Below are 16,404 nucleotides of genomic sequence, written 5' to 3' on the forward strand. Positions count from 1 at the left end.
AAGAAATAACAATCATAAATGTTTATGCACCCAATCAAGGTGCCACAAAATACATGAGAGAAACACTGGCAAAACTAAAGGAAGCAATTGATATTTCCACAATAATTGTGGGAAACTTCAACACATCACTCTCTCCTATAGATAGATCAAACCAGACAGAAGACCAATAAGGAAACTGAAAATTTAAACAATCTGATAAATGAATTAGATTTAACAGACATATAAAGAACATTACATCCCAAATCACCAGGATACACACACCTCTCTAGTGCTCATGGAACTTTCTCCACAATAGATCATATGCTGGGACATAAAACAAGGCTCAATAAATTTAAAAAGATTGAAATTATTCAAAGCACATTCTCTGACCATAATAGAATACAATTAGAAGTCAATAACCATCAGAGACTTAGAAAATTCACAAATACCTGGAGGTTAAACAACACACTCCTAAACAATCAGTGGGTTAAAGAACAAATAGCAAGAGAAATTGCTAAATACATAGAGACGAATGAAAATGAGAACACAACATACCAAAACCTGTGGGATGCAGCAAAAGTGGTACTGAGGGGGAAACTTATAGCATTAAAGGCATATATTAAAAAGGAAGAAAAAGCCAAAATCAAAGAACTAATGAATCAACTGAAGAAGCTAGAAAATGAACAGCAAACCAATCCTAAACCAAGTACAAGAAAAGAAATAACAAGGATTAAAGCAGAAATAAATGACATAGAAAACAAAAAAACAATAGAGAGGATAAGTATCACCAAAAGTTGGTTCTTTGAGAAGATCAACAAGATTGACAAGCCCCTAGCTAGACTGACAAAATCAAAAACAGAGAAGACCCATATAAAGAAAATAATGAATGAAAAAGGTGACATAACTGCAGATCCCGAAGAAATTTAAAAAATTATAAGAGGATACTATGAACAACTCTATGGCAACAAACTGGCTAATGTAGAGGAAATGGACAATTTCCTGGAAACATATGAACAACCTAGACTGACCAGAGAAGAAACAGAAGACCTCAACCAACCCATCACAAGCAAAGTGATCCAATTAGTCATCAAAAATCTTCCCACAAGACGGTTGCTGCAAAGGAGAGGCTAGGCCTCCCTATATTTGTGCCTAAGAGTCTCCTCCTGAATGCCTCTTTGTTGCTCAGATGTGGCCCTCTCTCTCTGGCTAAGCCAACTTGAAAGGTGAAATCACTGCCCTCCCCCCTACGTGGGATCAGACACCCAGGGGAGTGAATCTCCCTGGCAATGTAGAATATGACTCCCGGGGAGGAATGTAGACCCGGCATCGTGGGACAGAGAACATCTTCTTGACCAAAAGGGGGATGTGAAAGGAAAGGAAATAAGCTTCAGTGGCAGAGAGATTCCAAAACGAGCCGAGAGGTCACTCTGGAGGGCACTCTTACGCACACTTTAGACAACCCTTTTTAGGTTCTAAAGAATTGGGGTAGCTAGTGGTGGATACCTGAAACTATCAAACTACAACCCAGAACCCATGAATCTCGAAGACAGTTGTATAAAAATGTAGCTTATGAGGGGTGACAATGGGATTGGGAAAGCCATAAGGACCACACTCCACTTTGTCTAGTTTATGGATGGATGAGTAGAAAAATAGGGGAAGGAAACAAACAGACAAAGGTACCCAGTGTTCTTTTTTACTTCAATTGCTCTTTTTCACTCTAATTATTATTCTTGTTATTTTTGTGTGTGTGCTAATGAAGGTGTCAGTGATTGATTTAGGTGATGAATGTACAACTATGTAATGGTACTGTAAACAATCGAAAGTACGATTTGTTTTGTATGACTGCGTGGTATGTGAATATATCTCAATAAAATGATGATTAAAAAAAAAAAAAAAATCTTCCCACAAATAAATGCCCAGGGCCAGATGGCTTCACAGGGGACTTCTACAAAACGTTCCAAAAAGAACTGTTACCAATCTTACTTAAACTCTTTCAAAACACTGAAAAAAATGGAACACTACCTAACTCATTTTATGAAGCTAACATTAATCTAATACCAAAACCAGGCAAAGATTCTACAAGAAAGGGAAACTACCGGTCAATCTCCCTAATGAATATAGATGCAAAAATTCTCAACAAAATACTTGCAAATTGAATCCAAAGACACATTAAAAACATCATACACCATGACCAAGTGGCATTCATTCCAGGCATGCAAGGATGGTTCAACATAAGAAAATCAATCAATGTATTATAACACATTAACAATTCGAAAGGGAAAAATCAAATGATCATCTCAATAGATGCTGAAAAAGCATTTGACAAAACCCAACATCCGTTTTTGATAAAAGCACTTCAAAAGGTAGGAATTTAAGGAAACTTTCTCAACATGATAAAGAGCATATATGAAAAACCCACAGCCAGCATAGTATTCAATGCTGAGAGACTGAAAGCCTTCCCTCTAAGATAAGGAACAAGACAAAGATGCCCACTATCACCACTGTTATTCAACATTGTGCTGGAAGTGCTAGCCGCCGCAATCCGGCAAGACAAAGAAATAAAAGGCATCCAAATTGGAAAGGAAGAAGTAAAACTGTCATTGTTTGCAGATGATATGATCTTATATCTGGAAAACCCCGAGAAATCGACGATACAGCTACTACAGCTAATAAACAAATTCAGCGAAGTAGCGGGATACAAGATTAATGCACACAAGTCAGTAATGTTTCTATATGCTAGAAATGAACAAACTGAAGAGACACTCAAGAAAAAGATACCATTTTCAATAGCAATTAAAAACATCAAGTACCTAGGAATAAACTTAACCAAAGATGTAAAAGACCTATACAAAGAAAACTACATAACTCTACTAAAAGAAGTAGAAGGGGACCTTAAGAGATGGAAAAATATTCCATGTTCATGGAGAGGAAGGCTAAATGTCATTAAGATGTCAATTCTACCCAAACTCATCTACAGATTCAATGCAATCCCAATCAAAATTCCAACAACCTACTTTGCAGACTTGGAAAAGCTAGTTATCAAATTTATTTGCAAAGGGAAGATGCCTTGAATTGGTAAAAACACTGTAAAAATGAAAAACAAAGTGGGAGGACTTACACTCCCTAACTTTGAAGCTTATCATAAAGCCACAGTTGTCAAAACAGCATGGTACTGGCACAAAGACAGACATATAGATCAATGGAATTGAATTCAGAATTCGGAGGTAGTCCCCCAGATCTATGGCCGACTGATCTTTGATAAGGCCCCCAAAGTCACTCAACTGGGTCATAAGGGTCTTTTCAACAAATGGGGCTGGGAGAGTTGGACATCCATATCCAAAAGAATGAAAGAGGACACCTACTTCACACCCTACTCAAAATGGATCAAAGATCTCAATATAAAAGAAAGTACCATAAAACTCCTAGAAGATAATGTAGGGAAACATCTTCAAGACCTTGTATTAGGCAGCCACTTCCTAGACTTTATACCCAAAGCACAAGCAACAAAAGAAAAAATAGATAAATGGGAACTCCTCAAGCTTAGAAGTTTCTGCACCTCAAAGGAATTTCTCAAAAAGGTAAAGAGGCAAGCCAACTCAATGGGAAAAAAATTTTTGGAAACCATGTATCTGACAAAAGACTGATATCTTGCATATATAAAGAAATCCTACAACTCAATGACAGTAGTACAGACAGCCGAATTATAAAATGGGCAAAAGATATGAAAAGAGAGTTCTCTGAAGAGGAAATACAAATGGCCAAGAAACACATGAAAAAATGTTCAGCTTCACTAGCTATTAGAGAGATGCAAATTAAGACCACAATGAGATACCATCTCACACCAATTAGAATAGCTGCCATTAACAAACAGGAAACTACAAATGCTGGAGGGGATGTGGAGAAATTGGAACTCTTATTCATTGTTGGTGGGACTGTATAATGGTTCAGCCACTCTGGAAGTCAGTCTGGCAATTACTTAGAAAACTAGATATAGAGTTACCCTTCAATCCAGCGATTGCACTTCTCAGTCTATACCCGGAAGATCGGAAAGCAGTGACACGAACAGATATCTGCATGCCAATGTTCATAGCGGCATTATTCACAATTGCCAAGAGATGGAAACAACCCAAATGTCCTTCAACAGATGAGTGGATAAACAAAATGTGGTACATACACACGATGGAATACTACACGGCAGTAAAAAGGAACGATCTCGTGAAACATATGACAACATGGATGAACCCTGAAGACATAATGCTGAGTGAAATAAGCCAGGCACAAAAAGACAAATATTATATGCTACCACTAATGTGAACTTTGAAAAATGTAAAACAAATGGTTTATAATGCAGAATGTAGGGGAACTAACAATAGAGAGCAATCAAGGAAGGGGGAACAATAATCCAAGAAGAACAGATAAGCTATCGTGGGTAAATTTAACGTTCTGGGAATGCCCAGGAATGACTATGGTCTGTTAATTTCTGATGGGTATAGTAGGAACAAGTTCACAGAAATGTTGCTATATTAGGTAACTTTCTTGGGGTAGAGTAGGAACATGTTGGAGGTAAAGTAGTTATCTTAGGTTAGTTGTCTTTTTCTTACTCCCTTGTTACGGTCTCTCTGAAATGTTCTTTTATGTATGTTTTTTTTTAAATGATTTTTTTTAATTTTTTTTTATTTTTCATACAGTTGATTTAAAAAAAAAAAGTTAAAAAAAAAAAGAAAACAAGAAAAAAAATACGTAGAGCCCCCTTGAGGAGCCTGTGGAGAATGCAGGGGTATTGGCCTACCCCACCTCGATGGTTGCTAATGTGCCCACTGACATAGTGTACTGGTGATTTGATGGGCTGAGCCCTCTACCACAGGATTTACCCTTGGGAAGACTGTTGCTGCACAGGAGAGGCTAGGCCTCCCTATAATTGTGCCTAAGAGCCTCCTCCCGAATGCCTCTTTGTTGCTCAGATGTGGCCCTCTCTCTCTAGCTAAGCCAATTTGAAAGGTGAAATCACTGCCCTCCCCTCTACGTGGGATCAGACACCCAGGGGAGTGAATCTCCCTGGCAACGTGGAATATGACTCCCGGGGAGGAATGTAGACCCGGCATCGTGGGATGGAGAACATCTTCTTGACCAAAAGGGGGATGTGAAAGGAAATGAAATAAGCTTCAGTGGCAGAGAGATTCCAAAAGGAGCCGAGATGTCACTCTGGTGGGCACTCTTACGCACAATTTAGACAACCCTTTTTAGGTTCTATTGAATTGGGGTAGCTGGTGGTAGATACCTGAAACTATCAAACTATAACCCAGAACCCATGAATCTCGAAGACAGTTGTATAAAAATGTAGCTTATGAGGGGTGACAATGGGATTGGGAAAGCCATAAGGACCACACTCCACTTTGTCTAGTTTATGGATGATGAGTAGAAAAATAGGGGAAGGAAACAAACAGACAAAGGTACCCAGTGTTCTTTTTTACTTCAATTGCTCTTTTTCACTCTAATTATTATTCTTGTTAGTTTTGTGTGTGTGCTAATGAAGGTGTCAGGGATTGATTTGGGTGATTAATGTACCACTATGTAATGGTACTGTAAACAATCGGAAGTACGATTTGTTTTGTATGACTGCGTGGTATGTGAATATATCTCAATAAAATGAAGATTAAAAAAAAAAAAAATGTAGCTTCTGAGGGGGGAGAATGGGATTGGGAAAGCCATAAGGATCACACTCCTCTTTGTCTAGTTTATGGATGGATGAGTAGAAAAATTGGGGAAGGAAACAAACAAACAAACAAAGGCACCCAGTGCTCTTTTTTACTTTAATTGCTCTTTTTCACTTTAATTATTATTCTTGTTATTTTTGTGTGTGTGCTAATGAAGGTGTCAGGGATTGATTTAGGTGACGAATGTACAACTATGTAATGGTACTGTGAACAACCGAATGTACGATTTGTTTTATATGACTGCGTGGTATGTGAATATATCTCAATAAAATGAAGATTTAAAATAATAAGAAAAATAGATAAATAGATATACGGATGGGCGGACACATAGATGGATAGATAGATATGGCAAATGTGGCAAAATGTTAAAATTGGGGGGAAGTATGTTGGCATTCTATGTATTGGTTTTGTATTATTTTTGTACCTGTCGTGTAAGTTTGAAATTATTTCAAAATAAAAAATTTAAGGAAAAAAATAATTAGTAGCACTAGGTACCACTAGAAATGGGGATAAAGAGGTAGGAATTAGAGTAAGGAAGACTAGTTGAAAGTCTTAAGAAGCAGAAGCATATGAAAAAATCTTCAAGGGAAGATAGTAGTTACTATTTTAAACTTCTCTACTGTTTGTGTTCTGTTTTTTACAATGTGTTTTTAGAAACTATTTTACCAATAAGAACAAAAAAAGGTAAAAGGATATGTTTAAAAATCTACACATGTAAAGCACTAAATCTATCTATGTGTCCCTTAGCACTTCCTAGTAGTGTGGTATATATGCACCTCCGTAGTCATCTGTAAAGTTCTTAAGGGCAAAATCCAGACCTGATTCTTCTTTGTATCTTCCCAAGTTCCTACTACAATGCTTTATACATGGTAAGCACTAAGTATTTATTGAATTAATGAAAAAATATTTAAGTTATGGAGGGGTGGGAAGAAGCTAGACATCCCTAGCCAGACAATGGCCCCTGCTGCATTTAGCACAAGTCTAAAGCTTGTTCTTTAGAAAAAGTAAAAAGCCTCTGACCAGGGACACAGGCACAGTTGAGTCCTGTGGTATGAAATCAACACATACATTCATACTGGAGCCTGAGAAAGAACCCTGGAGGCCAGGCCTGGGACACAGTCCAGCCCAGTGAAACAGCCCAAATTACTCTAGACTGAAGCATCCAGATAGCAAGTCCCACCATGAGTACAAAGCTTCTGAAGAGGTTTTGTATTTCTCCACTCTTAACTGTGAGCAGACAACAAGGATTATTAGGAATCTGAGGGAAGACTCCAGCATGAAAAATAATGACCAAAACAGAGAGGGGGGAAAAAAACGATATGGAGGAAAAAGACAACTTAAGGGGAAAATAGCTTAAAAAAAAAATAAATTGTCATTAAGCATCCTTAGGGATATAAAAGAAGACATTCACAATTCTACAAAAAATCAAAGCAGTTTCCTGAAAGAAGAGCAGAGAGAGAGAGATTTAAAAAGTAGGAGAAAATAAATTTAGAAAAGAAGTTCAACATCCCGAGAAAAACACTTCCAGAAAAAAAAAAGCACAGAAAATGGATAGGCAGAAATAAAGGAATTTACTTAAGAAATTTTCCCAGAACTTACGGACATCAGTTTTCAGATTAAAAGGGCTAACTCTAAAACAGAGAGGAAAAAAAAGTAATAAAAAGTCAAGAATCAAAATGGCTTCAGAATTCTCAACAGCAATACTAGAGGCTAGAATACAATGGAGCAATGGCTTCAAAGTTCTGAAAGAAAATTATTTTCAAATCAGAATGCTACAACTATTAAAATTATTGTTTAAGTATTAAGGCAGAATAATATCATTTTCAGATTTACAAGGTATTAACACATAAATTATCAATACACTGTATTTCAGGAAACTCCTAGAGGATCTCCTACAAAAAAGCAATAAAAAAAAAAAGAAAGAAAGAGGAAGTTATGGGATGTTGACAGTAGAAATCTAACACAAAAGATCCCAAGAAGGAAATGGCTGGGTTTAAGGTGAAGAGAGATTCCAGGATTACTTGTGTACCAGGGACAGATAGACCAAGTCTAAAGGCTGGGTGAAACTGTAAGATATTTGATATGTTTAAATGTCTTGAGAGGAAATTTAGACAACCAGCAAAGAAATTGAAGTTGAATTAATGATAAATACACAGAAAATTAATTAAATTAAAAAAAACAAAAACAAGGTAATAGTTCCAGGGAAAAATAAATAAAATTAAACAAAATTGTTTAGGAAAAATTATCATAGGTTGTTCTGCAGCTCAAGTGTGGACAGAATTTACACAATCATAATTAGGTAAATGCAAAATATTGGTTCAGTCAAAATTATATTAGCGAAACTATAAGGATCAGTGCTTAGAAAAGATGCATGTGTGATGGGGGTGAGTGGAAGGCAGAAAGACATCTAAATTCTCACATTCCATAGTAGGAACTAACAGATAATTCCTAAAATTGTTTTTTTTTTTCCTTTAAAGAAAAAGGAAAAAAAAGAAATAGCCACACAACCATTTTATATATAGACATGAAGTAAAATGCAAAAATAAGCAGTTAATAGATGAAAATGTTTACCTTCCAGAAAGAGAAATGGGAAATGGGAAGGGAAGGAAATTGCTTTGTTTTCTTAAAACCAACAGAACTATTTGACCAAGGAGAGGTCACTTCAGCCTTGGCATGGTCAGGGAATATATAACACATGATGTGGAATCTTAGGTTGTATCTTTACGTATGCGTTATTTTCAAAAGGCAAAACAATACAAAGGCAAAGCTGTTTCTTACCTTACCTCAGCCAACCCAAAGACAGTTACAGAGGCTTACAGATGCCAGCAGCAGTCTGAAACAATGGCATATTAACTGGCTGAATTCAAAGTACAACTAAAAAATATGTGTCCCCATTCTGAGGGTACTTCAGAAGGCTGAGAGACTTTTTGAGTTTTTAGTGGTTTGTGGATCCCTATACTTACTACCCTGATTTTGAGGCACATCAACAATGTACACAGGAAAACAAATTTCATTTACTACTTGTCTCCAAGCATTTTATAGCACATCATTAACTTTATTAATACACCATGAAATAAAAATTATCAGGTTGTTAGCCTTGATGAGAGTTTCATTAACATCACTGAAGTATGACTGGGACACTCCAGATGGGATGCACAAGAGGTCCATCACCCAGCAACTGTAAGACTCCTTAACCTGAACAGTTGGAAATTAAGTTAAAAATCTTATCTCATTAATCCTGGTATCACCCACTATCTAGTAGTGTGCCTAGTACAGTGTACAATGTAGTCTCACAATAGGTGTTAGTATAATAAGTACATGAATGAATTTTGAAAAACAAAAAACAAAAAAATCAACATGAATTAAATGAAAAGAAGGAGTTTGCAATAAAGCATCCCCTCAGCCCAAAGTTCCTCAAGTTCTCGGTAAATGCAACCACTCCAGTGATTTAAGCTCTTGTCAACCGAGCCCAGCACCACAAAACATGCAAAAGTTTAATGAGAGGAATCAACTACTACAACAGACGTTCTTTGTTATTGCATATTCTTCTACTAGATCAATTTTAAAGGTACAAGTTTTTAAAGGTACAAGTTTAATCAATAATTGTACTCAGTACACAAAAATGTTAGGTATTAGTGTTACTAGAAGTTTGGAATATCATAGAATTTTAGAGTTGGGAGAGACCTTTGCAAGTCATCTTCTCCAATTCAATACAGGAGTTTGTTCTATAATATTCCTAATCTAGTCTACAATCAAGTCTTGGATGCACTACTCCAAAAAGCCTCCAAAATCCATTCTCTACCAGCAGATAGCAGAAACTTCTTAATAGGTAAATCAGATCATGCTACTCCCTGCTTGAAACTCTTTGAAGGCTTACCCTTACACAATTTTTTCTTCAGTCCCCCATATACACTTCATTCCTCCGTCCCAGTACACAGCATGGCATGGTTCCTGCCAGCCTCTAAGACCTGCCCTCACTTCACCATTCACTCCCTCCAGCCACACAGGAACTTCCCTCTTTCCCAATATGACTTCTCTGTGTTTGCTTCCCCTGCTGCCAAGAGGGCTCTTCCAATAGAATATTCCCCACTTTCTACTCCCATGATCAGCTACACCTCATCCTTCAGGTGTTAGCTTAAAGAAAGACTTCTTTCTTTAATTATAGATATGTTTGTTTTCTTCATAGTACATACGCCAAATTATAACTTATTATTTGCTTGTTTTTTTTGCCTTTTTTTTTTTTTTTGATTCATCTTCCCTACCAAACTGTTAAGTAAACTCCAAAAACACAGGGACCTCATGCGTATTAAATTATCCTCTCCACAATCCCAAAACTAGCAAACAGGAAGCACTCAACAAAGGGGTTGTCAACTGAATTCATTAGCAGTCACACAAACTGACTGAATATCCCTAGTGATGGGAGACTTACTACATAACAAAGTAACTCCTTTCCTGTCTTATTCTTTTTTTTTTTTTCCCTGAACTGAAATCTGCCTTCTAGATCTTAAATTTTTAGCAACAGCCAGCCAAATCAGGGCTGAACCTCTTAACTTTACCTGGACTGGAGCAGTTCTTAACCTTTTTGGGTTCATTAAAATCTCACACAATCTTTTGAAAGCAATGAACATTCTCCCCTTAAGCAAACAGCACATCCCCACATACTCATAATATTTCAGGGGTTTTGTCTCCTCCTCCTAAGTCCATTATAAAACCCAGATTAATAAACTCTGACCTGGACAGCTAGAAGAAGCAATGCAATGCAACTTTTTGCAGTGAAATTTTTGACAACTCAAGTTTTCATTTAAGTGTGCACCCGGCATCAACAAACCTTTGAGTCTAAAAGAAATTTGGGAGATCACAATCTACAAGTCCCTCACTTTCAAAACTTAAGCTCCCAAAAGATAAAAGGCCTGTCCAAGGACACCCACTCGTTAGTAGCGAAGTTAGGACAAGAAGGTAGATCTCTGATCCCCTAATCTGATGTGCTCAGACTGCCAGTGCCCTCAAACCTGGGAGGGTGCAAGGAGCAAAGGAAGGCCAGGAAAAGGGGGAAGAGGACAGAGTTTGGGGCAGCTCGATACGCGACGCTCACCTGTCTGGGGCCCAGAGGCGGGTGGTGCGGTCTCGGGACACGGACACAAAGGCTCCCGGCGGATAGAGGCAGCACACCAGGCCCCGCACGTCCAGCTCGTGGCCCGGGAGCGAGCAGCTCAGCCGGTACCTGGCGGCACCGCTCGCCATGGCCTGCTTCTGTCCCGCGCCGCGGGGCCCGGGTAACGCGCGAGGTCAGTCCGTAGGGGATGCCGGGCCTGCGCCAAGCAACAGTGGGAGAGGGAGCTGCAGGTGAGGAGCGGCAGGAGACCGGAAGAGCCCGAAAGCCGGTGCGGAAGGGCAGCGGCGAAGGGGCGCGACGAACGGGCCCAGTGACACAGCAACCCTGACATGCACACCGGAATTTATCATCGGCCTCAGTCCGCCATGACGCAGAGCGTGTGCGCCCCGACGCCTGAGGCTCACTTCTCCCCTGCGCTTGGTACCGCCGGCCGAGAAAGATAACGACGCCGGTTCCTCCTGTCCCGGCGCGCAAGCCCCAGGTACTTCCCGAACCCCAGCAGGACTGTATGTTGTTAATCGAGGAGGAGCCCCGACTACAGTTCCCACAATGCCACGCGCCCTACGGGCCTGAGCATCCGGCGCGCCGAGTTAGGATATTTTAAATCTCGGTGCTGTGTGCTGCATACCCTGGAGTGGCCGAGCGAGGTTACTTTGTGTGTTCCGTTAGTCCCAGTTTTCCCCAAAGCTTCTTTGCATATCTTCCCGAAAGTGTCACTAGTTAAACATTGCTTTTCAATTAAAACGTAAAAGCTTGGGCTCAAACTGGAAATCCTTAATCGCTTGCCTTCATATCAAGTTACCGCAATCTCTGTTCTCAAACACAGCGAAGCAGCAGTCCACGCCAGTTCTTTTCAAATATAAGTACTTAATCACCTATAAGCTAATTAAAATGCAGACTTTGATTTGGTAGGCCTGGAGCAGGGCTAAGTATATGTATTTTAAACCAGCCTTGGTAAATGTTGCTGCTTAGTGGACCACACTAAGTAAGAAGAGTATATATCCCCATGTTTTCAATTTCCACTTACCATTCTGCCCACTTGTTCTCTTGCATTCAACTACACTTCTCCACAAACTCTCTTAATCACTAAATCCAATGCACACTTTTCTGTCCTCTCCCTTCTTGAAACTTACACTTTAGGTTCGGAATAACTGTTACTCTGGTTTCTGTTTCTATGACATAAGCCATGAAATGTTGACCTTTTACTGTCTCTTCTGCCATTTTACTCTCTCCCTGGGTGGAACATTTACTACTTTGCTTATTCTAAAGCTATACCTCCAGATCTGTATTTCCAGCTGTCTGTTAGAAATCTTCCCTGGTTGTCTCTTGCTTCAATTATTTCAACATTCTCTAGCTCTTGAATTATTTCACCATTTTCTAGCCTTTCTGCCCCTTCTCTCTGACCAATCCTACATATTAAAATAAGATTAACTTCTAAAAACTAAATTTAATTTTTCTCTGCTCAATAATCTCTGATGTCTGCCCATTCTTAGAGTATAACAGTATACAAGGCCTTTTACACTAACTCCCCAGTTGTTTACTAGATTCATCTCTGTGCCTGTTTGAATGTATTATGTCCCCCAAAATGCCATTATCTTTTATGCAATCTTGTGTGGGCAGAGGTGTTAGTGTTGATTAGATTGTAATTCTTTCACTGAGTGTTTCCATGGAGATGCGACCTACCCAACTGTAGGTGATAATTCTGGATAATTTCCATGGAGGCATGGCCCCACCCATTCAGCATGGGCCTTGATTAGTTTACTAGAGCACTATATAAGCTCAGACCGAAGGAGCGAGCTTGCTACAGTCAAGAGGGACACTTTGAAGAATGCACAGGAACTGAGAGAGAAACTGCATCTTACAGAGACATTTTGGAGACAGCCTTTGAAAGCAGACTTTTGCTCCAGGGAAGCTAAGAGAGGATAAGAGCAACTGGGAGTGACATATTTGAGAGAAGCTGAAGCCTAGAGAGGAACATCCCAGGAGAAAGCCATTTTGAAACCAGAGCTCAAGAGCAGATGCCAGCCACGTGCCTTCCCAGCTAACAGAGGTTATCCGGACACCATCAGCCATCCTTCAGTGAAGGTACCCTCTTACCTTGGACATTTTATGGCCTTAAGATGTAACTGTGTAACCAAATAAACCCCCTTTATAAAAGCCAATCCATTTCTGGTATTTTGCTTAATGGCAGCATCAGCAAACTAGAACAATCTCCTTCCATTTTCTCTAATGAACCTCTTGTTCCAGCCACGTTCAATTTCTCCCATTCTCTGAGCACATTGTGTTCTCTCATGTCTCCATGCTCTTTGTACATGTTCTTTCTATTTTTTCTTTTTAAACTGGAATGCCACTCTTTCTTTAGCTGGCATATTTCAACACCAGTTTAATTACCATATTTCCTTCTCGTTCCATTGTCAAACCCAAGGTGGTTTCATTTATCTTCTTAGAAAGCATTTACTGCATTCTAATACATCCATTTCTGTCTTTGTTTTTCCTATCAGACCAAATTTCCCCAAGGATCAGTAATGACTTTCTTTACCTTTGAATTCTCAGCATCCAGTGCCTCACACATAATAGGTCCTCACAAATGTTTTCCATTTTGTATAGTATTTAGTTTACAGGGCAATTTTCACATAGTCTCTCATTTAATTCTCACAATAACACTTCTAGGTAGGTAGCATTATTATTCCATTTCACAGATGAAGACCTAGCTTCATAAATGGTTAGTAGGCTATAGGGTTTATTGATTACATTACTTAATTAAAGAACAACTAAAATGAGTATTCTTAAGTCTGAGAGATTGAATATACAAATGGACAATAACCAGGAATGTCTGGCCAACTACCTACAACAATTGGTCCAAGAAGCTGGCCATTATCTACAGAATACTTCTTAAGAAGTCAAATCATAATCCCTGTAACAATTGACCCCCCAAAAAATATCCAGAATTTAATTGATAAATAAGAGGCTCCCTAATCTGTCTGTACCGTCCCCACACCCCACCCACCTTTCCAATTTAGGACCAACCAGAAAAAGCAAATATGTTCCTTTAGCTAAACAACGTAGGAGAGTCCACTTCTAGTTAGTCACCTCTGGGTTCTCCATTTCAAGAGCCTCCAATCAGGGTATACCTGAAGTCTGGTCGTCCCCTTTCCCTCCCACTGTTAAACTTTCCCACTCCTCTGCTTGCCTTTGAGTGTCTGTCAGATGCAAATGATGGTGGCTGACTGTATTAATATAGCAAGATCTGAATAAATAGCCTTTGTTTGTTCTCATTTGGGTGTTCATTTATTTCTATAAATCTCATAGCTAGAACATAATAGAGCTAGAATTGATCTTAAATTATTATCTTTAACTGGGTTCTTGGTACTTTTTTTCTAATTATAATATTTTTATGTCTTAAGCAATTCAAAGATTTAAAACAAGTATTTTCTTTTTATGCAGGTATTTATACAGCCACATCTGCATACAAATGAAAACCCTGATGGAGAACCTCCCTAATGTCAGTAGCTCCTCCCATGTAATAATGGATGTAATACATTAATTCATGTAATAATTGGGCAGCAAAAGGTAGACATTACAGTTTATGTTCTAAGTATGGTGTTTTCAGTATGATTTAATTAAAAGGTCTAAATCCACTGTGAAGTAATATTCATACCAAGTAATATTCAAATAAAGTTGAGATCAGTATGGTCCAGGGCTAGTAGCTTAGTAGGTAAAACTGGGCAAGCTTAAACAAGAAATCTTAACAATAATGATGATTTGCTTGTATGTGAAAATGATGCTGACAGAATATTGTTTTAACTCTTTTACTAAAGTTCTACAAATAGACTCAGGTGCTGAAAATTGGGTTAGTATAACACAATACATATATGAAATAAAATATTTCAAATGCATTTTATATGCTAGAAACGATAGTAACTTTATATGTTCAGGTTTGAAAAAGTTGTGGCTACAAATATGTCCCCTGAAAAAATGTTGAAAAACAAAGTCCATTAGAATTAGAAAAATAAAAAATAAAAAAAATAAACTACAACATAAAATGAGAAATGTGAATTTCATCTCTAAGGATGGTCAGCAGCCTCTAAACTAGGAAGGTTAAAGAAAAGTCTTAATGCAGATACATTTTTGGTTCTTTTACACAATAATCGATATTCTCAAGCTTTTGATATCCAAAGAGAAGAAAAACATTCTCCTAGTGCTAATACATTTGATAAATTTATTTTTTTTTTTGTTAAACATTTAAGGATGCTTTGGCTTTTCATGTGCTTTTGAGACATTGTCCAGATAATTGAATAATTCATAAAATGATGGCTAATGTGAAAATTGGTTATTATTTTATTTATTTGCTTTTTATTTAAAGTTTATTTTTAAAGGTATAATAATAATACATTCCTGAGTTTAAAATTCAAAAGATCTGAGTAATGAAAATGTTCAAAAATTGATTTTGGTGATGAATGCACAACTATGTGATCGTACTGTGAACAATTGTACACTATGGATGATTGTAGGATATGTGAATATATCTCAGTAAAGCTGAATTAAAACAATATATATATGCATATTGGTAAAAATTACACCAGTAGGTGTATATAACCTTGGATGTTTCACTGGAGAAGAGCATGCTGATTATTTCTGGGGGAATAAACATTTTGTCTTTTGATAGTGGATGTAAGTTACACAAGTGTATGTACTTCTCAAGTCTCGTTAACTGTGTTTCTGCTGCGAGCTTTTTAATTCGGGTAGACTATACTTCAAAACAAAAAAAAATCAGCAATTAGTCCTCAAAAAGAAATTCAAAAGTTCTAATGAATGGAGAGTGTAAATTTTCCATTCCTAGCCACACAGTTCTCCTTGCTGGAGGCAACCATTGTTATCAATTTCTTATATATTGCTCAAGATTGTTTATGCAGATGCAATAAAATGCTAGCATTCTATACATTATTCTTCACCTTGTTTTAGCCATATATCTTGGAAAATGGTCAAATAGTATGTAATTTTAAGACGGTGGCATAATTTAATTAGTGTTCTTTGACTTCCCCAATCTTCTGCTATAACAAACACTACTCAAGTAAATAATTCTAGTGTGCAAGTGTATGTTTAAGAATGAATATATGCTGATTTCCTAGAAATGGAATTGCTGGACCAAAAGACATGTGCATTTGCAAATTTCATAGCAATTTTCCTTCCATAGTCACTGCCACCAGTGTATTTAATATCTTCTTTCCTTTGATGTAAATATTCAGCAGCAAGCTCGTTAACCTTTCTTAAAGGATTCAAAACCTATAAAACCTATACAAACTTAGTATGTCTTGTTGTTTTTAAGATGACCAATTGGTCTTCTTTTTATCTCCCTAGAATAATTTTATGAAGTCAGTCCTCAAATTTTATACTCTGAAAACTCTGTAAACACACTGTAAAGACATTTTTATGTTGCTTGGTTAACATTTTTCTTCTATGGGTCCTGGGATACCTTAGCATAACTGAAGCATAATCTCTTCTTGGTCAGAATTTATTGCACTGGAGGGAGGACAAATGACCAATGGGCCAACCAGACTAGCTGTTTATAAAGTAGCTGTAATTAACTGGCTGAATCAG

The 16,404-nt window shown here is 37.8% G+C and overlaps 2 protein-coding genes across 2 annotated transcripts in view; one reads left to right on the forward strand and one right to left on the reverse strand.

Annotated features, from left to right (window-relative positions):
* Positions 1-11,289, reverse strand: part of PLAA (phospholipase A2 activating protein) — a 92,061-nt gene extending 80,772 nt beyond the window's left edge. Inside the window, exon 1 of the mRNA XM_037798401.1 lies at positions 10,786-11,289. Coding sequence (XP_037654329.1) covers positions 10,786-10,934 — 149 coding nt within the window. The 5' untranslated portion in view covers positions 10,935-11,289. The remainder of the gene's footprint in view (positions 1-10,785) is intronic.
* Positions 11,080-16,404, forward strand: part of IFT74 (intraflagellar transport 74) — a 117,256-nt gene continuing 111,931 nt past the window's right edge. The window contains exon 1 of the mRNA XM_037798402.1: positions 11,080-11,287. The gene's annotated coding sequence lies outside the window, so the exon portion shown is untranslated. The remainder of the gene's footprint in view (positions 11,288-16,404) is intronic.

Source organism: Choloepus didactylus, chromosome 10, assembly GCF_015220235.1.
Source record: "Choloepus didactylus isolate mChoDid1 chromosome 10, mChoDid1.pri, whole genome shotgun sequence".
Classification (NCBI taxonomy): Eukaryota; Metazoa; Chordata; class Mammalia; order Pilosa; family Megalonychidae; genus Choloepus; species Choloepus didactylus.